The sequence below is a fragment of the Asterias amurensis genome, chromosome 14, assembly GCF_032118995.1.
Source record: "Asterias amurensis chromosome 14, ASM3211899v1".
Classification (NCBI taxonomy): domain Eukaryota; kingdom Metazoa; phylum Echinodermata; class Asteroidea; order Forcipulatida; family Asteriidae; genus Asterias; species Asterias amurensis.
This window is the reverse complement of record NC_092661.1, coordinates 20,213,608-20,229,384: the sequence shown is the minus strand read 5'-3', so window position 1 is coordinate 20,229,384 and position 15,777 is coordinate 20,213,608. Positions and strand designations below refer to the sequence as shown.

Here is a 15,777-nt window from a genome sequence, read left to right as displayed (position 1 = left end):
TTCAAACCTACTGTGTGTTGTAAATAATAGTAGTGTGACAATTTGTAATGAAACCTTGACAAGGAGTAAATCATATGGACATTTATTTGTGTAATGAGTATCATTTTTATCAACTATTTATGATGCAAAAAATAGTTTATTGCCCGACGTTTCAATCGTAGCAGTCTTTCTAGAAGGCTAAAGAATCACTATTCACTATAACTACTTTGATTCAGGGTACCAAGACAACAAAAATGCTGCATTTCATTGAGTAAATATTTCAGCACAGGCCGCTGTGGTGAACCAATGATACGTGGCACGCACAACTCTCGGCCAATGATAGGTACATTATGCCTTTGGTGTTTATTGAGGGGTTTGTTGCAAGGGCTAGGGTTAACTCTAAATATAAGCTGTTAATCTCCTTAAAAATCCATCACGTTCCTGGTGCAATATACAGGTTTTGTTTATAAATGCTTGACTGCAAAAAGGTTAAAAACAGTCGGCAAGTGTCGTTCATTTGGGACAGGGATTCCCCCTTTTCAAACACTGTCCCTTCTTCCATGGTCAACATGGCATTTTGTCTCACAGGCAATCTTCTCCAGCCAACATAATGGCATAAGACAACACAAACCACTGGTGACTAAACTTAAGTTCAGCAAAGTAATCCCAAGTCAGAGGATTAGTTTGGCAGTCAGACATCACTTGTAACGTGAGCGTTTATTCCCTTTACTTCCTAAGGCCATGGTTTGTTCCTTTGAACGTTTGCCAGAAGTAAACTGCCTACCATTCTGAACAGCTACTGGGCTACTGGTTCCAACCTGTCCATGATGTGAGATCACCTTGTCTTGTAGACTAGGCATTTGATCACCCCTTGCAGTACCTTTATTTACATCAGAGTGAGTGTTTAGGGGTGTATAACTACCTCCCTGCTGGGTGTTTTTGGGTGTCTCTTTGATTTGTTCCTCATCTGGGATCTCATCATCATCATCTTTTATCTCCAGTGAGCTTTCAATATTACCAATGCGTTGATTCAGAGCACATATCATTACTTGTATCTGATGATAAACAAAACAAAACTCATATTAAAAGAACGTTACAGAATTGGTTAGAAACAAAAATCGTGAAGATCACAGAATTACATAAAACTTACATGGTCTAATGATAATGATAGTAGAAAACATCCCTTGAAATATTTATGTCTAAAATGTCATATTATTTTGACTCGCGTTGTAAGTTTATCGCTCAGTGAGCGTTTTATTTCAATTTGGCATCGATGCAATGCAAAATTTGGAATCCGTTTTTCACTAATTTCCTGTGACCTAGATTGCCAATCGTTCTCAAACTTCTACAGGTTTGTCAGTTTATGTATATGGTGGATTACATAAAGTCCTTAGACTGCAAGCAACTTTTTTCTAGCAAAACCAATTCTGTAATGTTCCTTTAAAAATAAGAACAATTATTAACACAGTAAACATGGCCCAGATATGCAAAGAAAATACCACTTTGCCAATGATCCATACAGGCTTGCCAAACAATTAATTTAATTCGCTAATTTAGGGGTAAGAATAACACATATGAAATGATATTTATCATCATCAACAAATCAATCCACCTAAAAAGATACTGTGAGGTTCACAATACCAGCATGTAAAACAATTGAAGGTTTGTAACAATATACATGTACTACAAATCAATTAAGATACAGTTTTATTTTCAACAAAAATTAATGCATATTAAATTTTGTAGGCGACACTTTACACATAGACAATCAATCAACATATAGACCGTTTTCATAAATATATCAGAAAATAGGTAATTCCAATCAAAGTTGATAAGTTGGAAATAGTCAACTTTTCCAACTCGCAGGCATGATAGTTTGTTGTTGTTAAGGGCAAGGCATGGTTTCTTTAGTAAATGGCACCTCTGTAGGTAAATGTACAAACATTTCAAGGGGCACCAAGGCAGGGGCCAGGAGGCAACTGCCCCTATTGCCTGAGTGTAAAGTATCAGATCTACAAATACACAGAAATAATTGGTAGTATAAATGCAGCAAAACAATTCATACAAAAAAGATGAGGCATAAATGTTATAATATTTGGAAGAAGAAATTCAGAAGGTTTTTCCTGAAAAACATAAAGATTAAAGGCAGAAGTCAAAATTTGTTTTAATAACAATAACTGCGATAGTAACGCAATTGTAACAAACATCACATTGCAATAACAAAAGGTCAGACTTTATACATAGTTGATAGATTTAAAGGTAAATCACACACCCAGAAAACAAAACTACCTTTAAGATTTCTTCCTTGATGGACTCTGGCGACAGTAGATTCCGCTGGTTTTCAAGATCAACATCAGCTGTTTGCTCGTTAGATCCAACTTGATAACTGAAAACATAAACAATGGCATCATTTCATTATACCACCATCTTGACTACCAATACATGTTTCTGTATGACTCAAATGGAGGCTAGTCTGTAACATACTGGTTCTTTTAATGAATAGTGTTTTACATGTAGTAGCTGTTAGGTGATGTAGAGAAAGTGAGATTCGCTAATGGTGTAGTCGAAGAAATTCCTGTTGCTAGGGTGAAAATAGAGCTCGGTGGGAAACAGATTGAATCCAACGTGCTAGTAATGGACTGTCCCTGTGATGTTCTGTTGGGTAACAATTTAGAACATTTATGTGCATCTGTCATCACTCGTGCCCAAGCTTGCTCTGTCTCAACAGATTTATCTATGTCTTTTTGGGAGCGAACGGACAACTAAGAAATAGATTTTTAGTTTACTTTATTACACTTTTAACTGGAGTTACATGATGTATATAAAGTGATGAATAATAGGAATGGTTTAGTCTGACCTTGTTATCTGATGTGCAGAGAATGTGAAGAGATCACGTAAATTATCCAGCTGTCTAGATGTTGTCTTGTAAACTTTCCCAACTACCTCATTGCAGTGTTTGCAGACTAGATGGACATAGGTACTACAGAATAAAAAGTACATCTATAGGTATAACACAATGAAAACTGTAGGTACTATAGAATGAAAAGCAACCAAAGTTTTAAGTACTAACACAAACATCAATGTGTTAACAAAATGAAACACAACTAAAGTGTACACAGGTACTACATGTACAGCATGAACAGCATCAAGGTGTACATAGGTACTACATGTACAGCATGAACAGCATCAAGGTGTACATAGGTACTACATGTACAGCATGAACAGCATCAAGGTGTACATAGGTACTACATGTACAGCATGAACAGCATCAAGGTGTACACAGGTACTACATGTACAGCATGAACAGCATCAAGCTGTACATAGGTAAAAGCAATGTACATGTGGGTACCACAACATGAAATACAATCAAACTGACACAGGTACTACACACAGAATAAAACCAAGCAAAGGTTAGTAATAGCAGCTACAGAATGAAAAACAAGTGTATTCAGTAACTACAGAATAAAAAGCAATCAAAGTGTACACAGGTACTACAGAGTAAAACCAATCAAAATGTACACAGGTATTACAGAATAAAAACATAGCAGCTACAGAATGGAAAGCAAGTGTACTCAGGTACTACATAATAAAAAGCAATCAAAGTGTACCCAGATACTACAGAATAAGAAAGCAATCGAAATGCACATGTATTACAGAATAACAACCAAGCAAAGGTTAATTATAGCATCTACAGAAGGGAAAGCAAGTGTTCACAGGCTGAGGTACTACAAAATAAAAAGCAATCAAAGTGTGCACAGATGCCACAGAATGAAAAGCAATCAAAATGTAGACAGGTCCTACAGAATGAAAATCAATCAAAATGTATATAAAGGCACTACAGAATGGAAAACAAACTCAATTATAGCAGACAGAATGACAAGCAAGTGTACACAGGCACTATAGAATAAAAAGCAATTAAACATTCTGAAAGAAACTGAAAAGCAAGCTAAATAATATAAAAAATGTAATCAGAATCAAGGAGGAAACATTACAGAAAAAAATGCAATCAAATCTAAACTTGTACAGAATATCAACAGAGATACAGAACCAAAATCAACCATAAACAATACACACAGTATTTTGTGCAAGTTCAAATCAAACACAAGTATGCAGACTGGTAAAAGTTTGGATGAGATGATGTAACAATATTTTATACAGAGTGGGACATTCCAAACAGAGATTAAAAGACTATAGGGAATTATCTGATAGAGGATTAATTAGCTCACCTTCCAAGGTCTATACCTCCTGTAGTTGATGTCATTAGTTTCTTTCCCATTGTAACTGCATTAGTTGTACCTGCAATTATAACAGTGTAACACACCAACCGTTGATTTCACAAAACTCTTCCTAACTTAAGACTAATCTTAGGACTTAGGACGATTCCCAACCCATGCACTGTAGCATGCAGACCTTAAGATTAATCCTAAGTTAGGACGAGTTACTCGTCCTAACTCGAGATAAGACGAGTCCTAACTCTTTGTGAAATCGACCCCTGCTTCATATCAATTTGTACACAGCTCAATGGAGAAAAATATAAAATAATTAAATAAAAAAAGAATGAGGATACACCTTTAAACTTGTTCAAGAAGTACTTAGTAAGTAGGGCTGTTATTTTAATGAAAGACATCTTGTTCGATACCTAAATTTACAAAAAATGAATTTGTCAGAACTTAATATTCCATAGTGATATAATATTAGATAGTAATTTGAATTCATAATGAATGAATGAAAAACTGGAGGGTACGGAGGGTGTGGTCTGACACCTAGCCCTGGTAGGACATCAGTCAGTGTCACTGCACTGACGTTCTGGGTATAAATAAAAGCTTCTTATACAATGCGAGCCAAAGTTCTACAAAGATTTTCTTTATTTTTTACCTTATTTGAGATATTGAAATTCCGTTCATATATTCTTAGTCTTCCTCACTACACTTTCAATGAGTTAACATTTAACAAATATATCCATGGATAAAATTCGTTCCCAAAATATGTCGAAGTTCTGCACTGGCAATGTGATCATCATGTACCAATTGTGGGTATGAGCTCATGCGCATGGCTCTGAGTACATTGCTGCAATAAGCATTATATGATACATCAGCTGAAACAGCGCCCTCTTGTGCATTAACCTCTGGCATTAGCCTACGATTGCGAGTTAGAGTGTGTCACTGTGTGATAGTACTATCAAAAATCTGCGGGGAATTGCAGAGAAATAACTGCAGTGTTCTCAGACTTGAAATCAAGTCTACTCGCCACTAGAGGGCCCTAGTGATCAATGCAAGGAAGTGCTTACAAGCAAGTCAGTTCAGGACGTGGTTATGGGAGACGTCGGAAGACGTCGATTTCAATTTTAATTTTACAAATTAATCGGAAAAGTTTCCGTATGGCGCCACCACTTTTTCATTTGATATGAAATAATATAGTAGTATCTAATTTACCTCATTGAGATATCCTTTTTTGTAAAAATGAGTGAAAAAGTGGTGGCGCCATACGGCAGGTTATCCAAAATATAAATGCACGTGTCGTCCCTCATCTATACTCACTACACGTAACACTGAGGTCACTGACCAATACATCAATCAAGTTCATCATCGATCGGTCAAAAAATGGCAATCCAATTGCCAATACTCACTGTGCAAAGTTACAGTCTTTAAATCATCGTTTGCATACACCCATGACATGGAGTCTCCGACTATTGTGTTGCAGTTCTTGCACTGGAGAATCACCGACTCATCTTCAGCTTCAGCTTCTTCTAAATCATCAACATCTTCGTCGTTTTCAACACCAACCTGAGAAACTGCACCAATGCGTTCCGCCATTTTTAAACTCCCGGTAAAACTGAACTGGTAACTTGAAACATTACATTGTACATAATGCTGCAATGCATGGTACCAGTGTGGTCCATGTGGGTGCTAAACTTGCTACAAGTCGAGTTTCCAACTTGCCCCGCTCCAAAGTGCTGCGTAGTACGGTGATTCAGATTAAGTAGAGAGTGTCCGACTTGGATTAAGTTTATGAAGTTAGAGCTATTGTGACCTTTCAAGATTATTTTCATCCGCAAAAGTAGGAGCATGTTTTCTCAAATTATGTACAGATTTACATTATTAAAACATGGACAATTTAATCTGCGTTTCTTTAATGTTAGTAACCATGATTTAAGAGTTAAATCCCTGGTTTATTGGGCAAGATCTAAGCTGATTCAGTGTCGGTCTGTTTCAGAATCTAGCTTCCGTAGAACAACATATCCAGCAAGCACAACAATGACCAGAAACTTGACTAATGTAAACTGTCACCATGGAAACAAAGATGCTGACAGTGGGAGGAGCATCTCACCACTATCAACAGCTTTCAAGGACATCAGATCACCATTCAATCAAATTTCAAGACATGGACGTCTGTGGCCTGATGGATTCTCACTTTTGGTAACAAACTATCAAAGCGTTCGTGGGTTTGCATCATCTAGAGGTAAAAAGACAAAAGGAAAAAAAGAGCGAAGACAACAAGATGAATTAACGGATGATGATGAAAGTGATGATGACATTGTCCCTGAGGATGAGAGAGATTGGGATCCAGAGACGGATGGGAAGATGGAGGTAGAGGATGAGGAGGTTAAAGATTGGAAGGATTTACGTCAGTTTGTTCCATCATTGAGACTTGATGCTGTACTTGGTGCTGGGCTTGGGATCTCAAGGAAGTACGTAGTTTGAGATGTTCCAAATCTACTCTACTTAGTCTTAGAGCCTCGGACGTGTTCAAAAATATGTTTTGGTCCTAGTTGCGATAAAATCCTCCATCCTCCTCTGACCGTTGGGAGGATGGTGGGTTTCGCTTGTGTATGAATTTTCTCCTGTGCTGTGCTTTTTAAAAAAATTATATAAAAATGTAAATCTGTATTTTAATTCAGTCTCTGGACTGCGACAAGCAGATGTTTTTACAATAAACCAGTAATAATAATAATAATAATAAAATCGCGAGATTGGCCCTTAGACCATTGCAAATTACTAGCTATTTTAATGTTTACCATGAAGGATGTGATTGAGGCCACCCAACGAACAGTAAACCTCATTTGTTATAAAAATCATAATGTACATGTATGATGAGTCAATCCACATCAGTTATTACATAATGAACAGGGAAGGTAACAGCAAACGTGATGTTCTGCCCAACTATGGAAATGTCCCAATAGACCTTATTTGCATTGACGTCATCCAGCCGCCATCTTTGAGGTCAAACGGTGACGAAACAATCGAAACGCACATAGATTGACCAATGAACAACCTCCTTTTGACCTCAAGGCGAGGGCACCGTACTGAAATGACGTCATGTGCATAAGATCTATAGTTAGGATGATTCCACGCCATCAGTTATTGCAGTAACTATATGATAACCTTTAAAGATGAAACATTTTTCTTTGTTTCAAGCCTTGAAAACCACCCTCCTCCCAACTTAAACTCATAAAAATCAATTTTTCTTTTTCATAAACAAAACACTAATATTCTGTTTGTCCTCATTGTTTACAGGAGTGTTGAAGATGCATTTCTTAGTACGAGATTGCGGGTAAATGGAGAGAAAGTCACAAAAAAGAGCAAGCAGGTAAAAATTGTCATCCATGGTAACAATTTGGCTCAAATTCACCATGTCCCTTTTCAAAAATACGGCTAGATGGTTTCAACTTTCAGCTATATCAAGGCTCCACTAGGTATTTTGAAACTAAACGCTTTTAATGAAAATATCAAACAGCACCTAAGCTGAAGCCTAAGCGCAAGCCGTGGTATCGAAAGGGACCTTCAAGTGTTTCATTTCTGCAAGACACTAATCCAGGACAAAGTTGAGTATGAGAGGTCAATGTCTATGATATTTGGAATCTACTGGTCAGAGGTCACATTTTTAATTTGGTCTTGGGTTAAATTCTTGTGTCTTTTCGTTTGAATTTACAGGTAAAAGAAGGTGACATCTTGGATTTGATCTTAGAGCGAAGCACGCCCTCACAGGCTGGGGAGGGAGATGCTAGGAATGAGATGTCTGTAATGCGGATTCACATCAAGGAAATCTCAGCCGATAAAACAGGGAAAGACAGGATACCAGTGTTTCTACGACGCTGGAAGAATCTACTAGTGGCTAAAGACAAATAGACATTTGGCAATCATGGTTTTGTTCTGTTCTGTGTCCCATCTTCATCACAACTGTCATGTCCCAACTATAGTTGGGGATCCAGTCTTGCTTGACCCCCCCCCCCCCCCCCCAACTCAAAAATTAATAAACAATCCTACGAAGAATTGCCAAGATTCCCAGGACACAGAGAAGGCATAATGGGAGGGGGGCTGGTGCATGCTTAATATTAATAAGCACCAAAAGTAACAACACTTCTTTTTGTTTATTGGTTTGTACCGATCAGGAATTCAATAACATAAGACACCAAGATACGAAGACCGTTTGATGTATTGTTATTTATTGAAAGAAATTAATAGATAGATACAAATATCAAATAAGAGTACAGCTTACCCCAAGATATTTTATTATAATTACATCATTTATCAAATAGACTTATACTTTTTCAATTTGTATGGATATTATTTACCTTTCCTAAGAATCCCACTGATGCATTGGATACTATTCTCTGAGAAAGAAAATATTTTTTGAGGGAATGAAAACTCCAAATTGTAAAGAAATTCCTTAGTTTTAAATGAAGTGGATATTGTTGTCATGTTCCCTGTATCCTACAACAATAGATGAATACGACTTCACATGACAACACCAAGGGAGCAGACTATTTCTCAGCCTCAGTTTCATTACACAGAATTAAAATGAAGATGGCTGTCGGACTGAAAAGGTTTACTAACTCCGAAACATGGTCTATAGATTACTCTAATCCCTGAAAATATTGACACTCAAATCTGTAATTCACAACATTTTGAGGCCTCCAAACATGAATAGGCTCTCCTGGTTGATTCAGTATCTATGGTGAGATACAACCTTATGAACTTGTGATGTTATACACAAGATTAAGTTCAAATAGTGAAGCACAAGTTACAAAAACACTAGACACTTTGCAGAAGGGTGGTCCTTGCCACATACAAAACCCAGTTGTGCATATCAGCTGCACGTCTTTAAGTGCTATTGTAAAATATAACATATTATATGATTCTTATTGATGTAAATAAATGTGTACATGTACATAAATATTATGTTATCAAAGGCAACATTTTGTGTAGGATGCAATTGTCACTTTTTTTTTAGTGAGATCACATCACAATAACAACGAGCACATTCTGATTTTGCATTTATATATAAATGACTTCCCAGCTCACCATGGAGAGTTATCTAACTACAAAGTATTCAAGATTTTTTTTGTAATGTCAACCAATGACTAGCAATTTGAAAAGTGTTTATCGTATTAAAGTGTTGGTTTATAAACACAAAGTCGTTTCTGATAAACCTATATCTCAACTCCTTAAGAGTAAACAGCCCTGTCAGCCAATTAGTGAACATGACCAATTACAATATCAACCCACAGTACCCATTTATTCATGAGTGATGACAAGCTATGACAACAATATCTTGCTCAAGGACACAAGTGTCATGACCAGGATTCAAACCAAACTCTTGAGAATCAGCCATCAGAACACTGGTCTGGTGAACAAAGCACATCGCCACAACGCCAAAGTATACACAATATTTGCAGCCATAGTTAGTGTGAACTAAGGTGCTAAGGGAGCTATAGGTAAACACATAACAAAACATTCAGCCAATCATGTGCCTTTTAACTGCAGTGAGGGCTCTGTTTGAGTTTGTGACATCATAAGAAAAGGATCTTGACACAAATAGGTAAAGATTATGGGGATTACGGGGAAGATAGAAACAGCCAAGGAAGTGCAAGGGGCATTGCATCCACTCATTGCATCCACTCATGTTTTACATAACTTTATTCAAATTGTATCAAGGTTAAAGGTTACAGGGGGGGTAAGGTGGATGAGAGGCTGTTCATGTGATTCAGTAACGATACACATGTCTTGCTTGATTGTTTCAATGTTTGAATGTCCAAATTGGCAGCTACACAGCTATATGGTGTGAGACATCCTTATAAGACGTCCTTAGCAACAGTTGTAGTCCCATAGCCATAGCTGCTAATCGGATACGGCATGAATGTTTAGTCTCTTATTTATCAACAAACTAAATTACATTTTTGGGGGATGAAAACAAACAAGTCATCTAATATCTGATACAAAAGACCTTATGTTTTGACGTCATACTGCCACTATCTTAGAGGTAAACTGATGATGAAAACAATGGAAACGCACAGATTGGTTTGCGCATTACTGATGATTGGCCAATGAACAGCCTCATTTTATTATGTAGGTGAGGGCGCCCTACTTAGCGATATGTTCATAAAGTCTATTCAGGGACATAGGTGGCTGAAATACATGTATCTGTTAGGTCTGCTGCCATCTAGTGTTTCAAAGTGTCCCATTGAATTGCTACCGTGTTCATGTTACACAATGTTTATTCATCCATAAAAACTCAAACTAGGATCTTTCAAAATCAACATAAAAAAACACAAACTCATAACTTCATCCATTTTCTTTGTACAAAATGCCAGATTGAAATTCCAACACCCAAAAGAGGGAAAAAATGTTTTTACTCCACAAAAAGTGTAAACCCCAATCATTTTAAAGCAGGCGTAGGCATTGATAATTCTCAAGGAGTAGTGGGCACACTTTTATGAAAAAGAAAACCTGTGTGTGTTAAGCTCAATCCCTCACCACACTCATGAGAAAATAGTTCGAAACCTTGATGTGTTTTCACTGTAAAACACATGGATTTGTTTAACATTGTTCAACTTTACTTAAGTGGGGATCATGTCTAGCAGTAAGCTTTGGATATCAAAATATTGTTTACACGCATTAAATGTGAACAGTTCTACACAATATATTGGTACGCAGTTTCCTGTACTTGACCGAGGTGTTGCTATTTGATTTATCAATATTGGGTTTTTCCACAAACAGAGAGAAGAGAGTCAAACTTGAAAATTTTGAAATGGATTACATTTCTTAAAAACACACATTTCAAATGAGCTTACCCTTATATATTTGTTTATTTATTTATTTGTTGTTTTTTAATTGTTTGTTTCACACAGTCAAAGAATATTTTATATAGATTGGTTTCTCTCCTGATACTAAGATAATTCCTCAGACTGAAATTCATTGTTTCTATGCCACATTGTTCAGTGTAAGCTTTTGTATAGCAACCTCCAGATGGGCAAAACCTGCTATCATTCAGAATGTGTTCACCATCTCTAACAACATTCAAATGGATATTACATTGCAACTGTCTGTAGTCTGAGGAATTCAAACTTAAGCAGTCACATGTGACTTAGAGAGTCATTGTACCACACATTATATTAAACAAATAAGCTCAAATTAGCTTAGACCCAACTCTAATCTCAATCCAGTCTGTTTAGACCATAAACTAACAACATAAAACAAAACCATCCTTTCTAAGGATATTTTAACACAAACAAACAAAAGGCAAAAGAGGGCTTAAAGAGTTCACAAACCAATTTTAAACAAAGACAAATATATACTTTTTTGTAATATTGGAAGAAGCGTAAATTAAATAATTCTCCTCTAGGAACATATTGTAAAACGAAGACTTTGTAAATATGCTTAATTCATATATCTTCTTTACCATGTTTACCTTGGAGATATTTTTATCAAAAGCTGGTTAATAAAACCACATAAAGGTTGTTAGATATTTTTAAAAGTTTTTCTATATAATTCTTTACTTCTCTTTCTACACTAAGCAGTTGACAAAAGGATTGACCATGAAAGATTGGCCAGTTCCAAATTAATATCTTGATTTGTACAAGGCAACCAGTTATGAAGAATAACTACAGTTGTTTTATAATTACATATTCTGCCAATGGGGGTGACAGGTAATGAGAATAAGAATCCAATTAATGTAATTTGATCTGTTTGTGACAACGACCAAAAATCTTGAACAAGACGTTATCCAAATTTTCTTTTCTGCGGGGGAAACTCTTACGGGAACAAGTCAGACAAAAGTAAAAGTTATATGGTATTTTGGCTGGTAAACAACCTTTGTATGGAAACCTTGTCTGATTTTGGTTGATAAACACCATGTGTGCCTGCATGAATGACATCTCCTTGACTCTACTTTCTGTTTCATCAAAATCTACAAACAGATCCCCAAAATATTTTTGTTAAATAAAACCCCAACTTTAAGATAACTCCATGTGTCCCCCGCCCCCCCCCCCCAGTCTTCTTTTCGTTTTGACATGTGAATGTAAAGAAGAGTTTTATTAAACTTCTAATATAATTGTATAATTATTATTATTATTCATGTAGAAAATAACAAATGTTAAAATCTGTTTTAAGGTATTACATGTAAGATAAACAGTGTCAACTGTCCTTGGAACAAATTCAACTAAATATTTATATTTTACCGGATGTCTGTGTTACAGAGCATAACATAATATTTTGTTGTGGTGACACCATGCAAAAACCTCTTTTGTGAGTAGTTATGGTTCTGACAAGAGCCGTTTTCTGCTCGAATTTTTTTATCAGTGCGCTCCGACTCTCTTCTGGAGACGGTCAGAGCACAATGTTTGAAACAAAAGATATTTCTTACATGGTGTCGCCACAAACCTTACTTACTTAGTATTTCCCACCATGCATTGTCTCATCTTATTGTACATCACATGGTCATCATGTGATGCTTGCCACATGATAATCAAATTACCTTTATCAGTACATAGAAGTGACATATCAAGCAACAGGAGTATCATTATCACCCAATGGTTCCCAATTGGGGAGCATTTATATCCCAACTGGGAACATGCGTTCCAATCAGGGATAATCGTCCATTAGTAGTGACTATTAGAACCCAGATTGGGTGGTGAGAGTACCAGTCAGGGAAACACAACACCCCAACTGGGGAAGTTATTTTATCATTGTCGCAAATGAGTCAGGATTATTAGCACCCCCACCCCCATGTTAAAAGGGTTTGATACAATATCACTATTGAGGATGTTTTGAGGATAGTAACTAATAAGGCTAGAGAACAAACTAAAATACACAATAATCAAATTTGTATCAAACCAGGTTAGCGTCTGGGCCGAGAACCACCCAAAACAACAACAAAAAACTCTTCTATAAATCACTATAGTCAGGGGCCGGGAACCACCCAAAACAAAACGACCTCTACTTATCACTATAGTCATGGGCCGGAAACCACCCAAAACAACCTCTACTTATCACTACAGTCATGGGCCGGGAACCACCCAAAACAACCTCTACTTATCACTATAGTCATGGGCCGGGAACCACCCAAAACAACCTCTACCTACCACTACAGTCATCCTACATGACACCCTCACCTCAGTCCCAACTCTAATATTCATCTAATTTCATAAATTTATTTGAGAGAAAAAAATTGAATAGAAATTGTAGAAAGAAAAAATTATATATACATATGCCTACAAATGTAGTTAGTTAATATTATTAGATTATTCACGTTTTGTTGTTGACTTGCACCTGTAGAAAAAATGTACATGACATGATTTTTTTTTATTCAAAACTTTGTCCAAACTGTCTGAAGCCATATTCCTCTGGCTCAGACGTCAATTGTTTAATTATTTTATAATCATGATACAAAAATAAGTCTTTGATAACTTGACTAGATTCTACTGTGCTAACATTTAACAGTAAAATAAACGGCAACTTATAAATGTACAAGGTTTACATTTACTTGACAATCACAGAGAAGGTTGTACTACATCTTGGCCCATTTCTGCCTAAGAGGATCTGGCAACAGTTTAAGAACCAACTTAGTATTCACTGAAGCATAGCTTGCCCTTAGCAACAGGCACAGCTTCTAACAAACCAAATGCTAGTCTGGTACCATGACTTGATTGGTCACAAGCCAACACTCAAGTTGGATTCAACAAACTAAATACAGTGTCTACATCAAATGGTTCTGGGCAAGCCTTTGTATAGCAACCTCCAGATGAGCAGACCCCGGTACCATTTTGATTCATGGGTCTGGGCATTTGCCATCTCTTATGTAACTATGCAAAAGCTTGCCCTGAACCATGTGACTGTCTCTAGTCTGCTGTATTCAAATTTAAGCGGTAACTTAGCAAGTCATTGTACCAATGTTATTCCAATGTATCTTGCACATAGCTTATTCAGAAACCGCCATGTTGACTTGCAATGGCTCATCTTCTATATCAGACAGATTAAAGTCATCAATCATGCTTAGCTAAAAATAAGTTTGCTTAGCTTAAAGGAATACGTTGCCTTGGATCGGTCGAGTTGGTCTTTAAAAAGCGTTTGTAACCGTTTGTTATAAAATGCATATGGTTAGAAAGATGTTTTAAAAGTTGAATACAATGATCCACACACATTTGCCTCAAACTTGCGTGGTTTTCCTTTTACTTTGCGAACTAACACGGTCGGCCATTTATGGGAGTCAAAAATTTGACTACCATAAAATAATGGCCGACCATGTTTGTCGACGAGATAAAAGGACTCGCCACACAATTTTGAGTGATACTTGTGTGGATCATTATATTCTACTATTAAAATATCTTTCTAATCATATGCATTTTATAACAAACGGTTACAAACGCTTTCCAAAGACCAACTCGACCGATCCAAGGCAACGTGTTCCTTTAAACAATGACATCAGACAACCATTCAAAATGTAAATCATTGGCAACTGACATTTCCTGCAAAACAACTTTCCACTCAATTTTTGAGTTCTTTCTCAGTAACCATATACATGTATACCTGAGTACTTCACTCATGTGATTCAGAAATAACAACTAATGGAATAATCCTTCTTGTTAATTAATGCCAATAATCGCTCGTAAGTTCAACACTAGAGGGCGCTCTTACACCATCCTTCTTGAGGATGAAACGGTAGAAAACTCAACACAAATTCATCCTTTTCAATATCAGTTTCACTGCATCCACTAATACAGAAGTTGACAATGCAAGATTTAGGAGATGCTTAGTGGTTACTTCACCAGTTCACATGTCTTGTGAAAGGGAAGACATTTATAAGTCAAACTTTTAGCCTTTCAGCCTCTACAAGGGTCAAAACGTGAGGCCATTCAATTTGTTTGCAATACCACAGTACATTTTGGTCAGTAAGCAGTTTGCAACGGTTTTATTGCGTAATGATCGGCTCATAGCAAGAATGAAACTGTCAGGTCATATGACTTGCAAAATGGTATTGGCACAATTTGTCTGTAAAGTTCAAACCAGAAACAAAGTTTGTTTAGTTTCAGAGATTGAATGCTTTTGAACTGAAAAGAAAATTATTAGTCAGTACTCTTTCCCCTTTCATCATCTTAGGTATGACTAAGAACATGAGAGCATTGGGAACAAGATCGACCAAACATCCCCTTAACTTTTGCTTGTTTTATCAATCAGGTATGTCACACGCTAGTGATGACCATACAGACAACTGAGTTCTCTAGTTCTATGTATCATCCTAAAGAGCGCACCCTCTAGTGTCAAAAAGAGATGACCCCATTGATCATCAGAGCGTAGTAGAGCTAAGTTTCTTGAGCTTCCTACGCTGGGCTAACATGGAGGATGTAACTGGTTCCAGATTCTCCTTTCTTGGTGTGTTGTTCAAGGCCAAGTAAGTTGCTTTCATTGCTCCCTGAGCATAAACACAAAACAATAATAACAACATTTATAACATGCCATCTTTCTAGTTAACAAGGCCCTATTAAAGCGCAGCACAACATAAAATACAAAACAATCAACAACA

The 15,777-nt window shown here is 36.6% G+C and overlaps 3 protein-coding genes across 4 annotated transcripts in view; 1 reads left to right on the top strand and 2 right to left on the bottom strand.

Moving 5' to 3' along the window:
- Positions 1 to 235: 235 nt before the first annotated feature.
- LOC139947429 (protein Mis18-alpha-like) lies at positions 236 to 5,936 on the bottom strand. The gene is made up of 5 exons (XM_071945333.1): positions 5,606 to 5,936; positions 4,206 to 4,275; positions 2,837 to 2,959; positions 2,269 to 2,365; positions 236 to 1,034 (listed from the first exon to the last, which is right to left on the bottom strand). The coding sequence occupies exons 1-5, from the start codon at positions 5,790 to 5,792 to the stop codon at positions 678 to 680; spliced, it is 834 nt and encodes a 277-aa protein (XP_071801434.1). The 5' UTR covers positions 5,793 to 5,936; the 3' UTR covers positions 236 to 677.
- An 18-nt stretch (positions 5,937 to 5,954) lies between these two features.
- On the top strand, positions 5,955 to 10,162 carry LOC139947428 (uncharacterized). The gene is made up of 3 exons (XM_071945332.1): positions 5,955 to 6,667; positions 7,494 to 7,566; positions 7,911 to 10,162. Exons 1-3 carry the CDS (start codon positions 6,045 to 6,047, stop codon positions 8,103 to 8,105), a joined length of 891 nt encoding a protein of 296 aa, XP_071801433.1. The 5' UTR covers positions 5,955 to 6,044; the 3' UTR covers positions 8,106 to 10,162.
- The window catches only part of LOC139947425 (ribosomal protein S6 kinase alpha-3-like), a 66,694-nt gene continuing 59,320 nt past the window's right edge, over positions 8,404 to 15,777 (bottom strand). For both annotated transcript variants that reach the window (XM_071945329.1, XM_071945330.1), the window contains exon 20: positions 8,404 to 15,666. In XM_071945329.1, the coding sequence (XP_071801430.1) occupies positions 15,541 to 15,666 (126 nt within the window). In that variant the 3' untranslated portion in view covers positions 8,404 to 15,540. The remainder of the gene's footprint in view (positions 15,667 to 15,777) is intronic.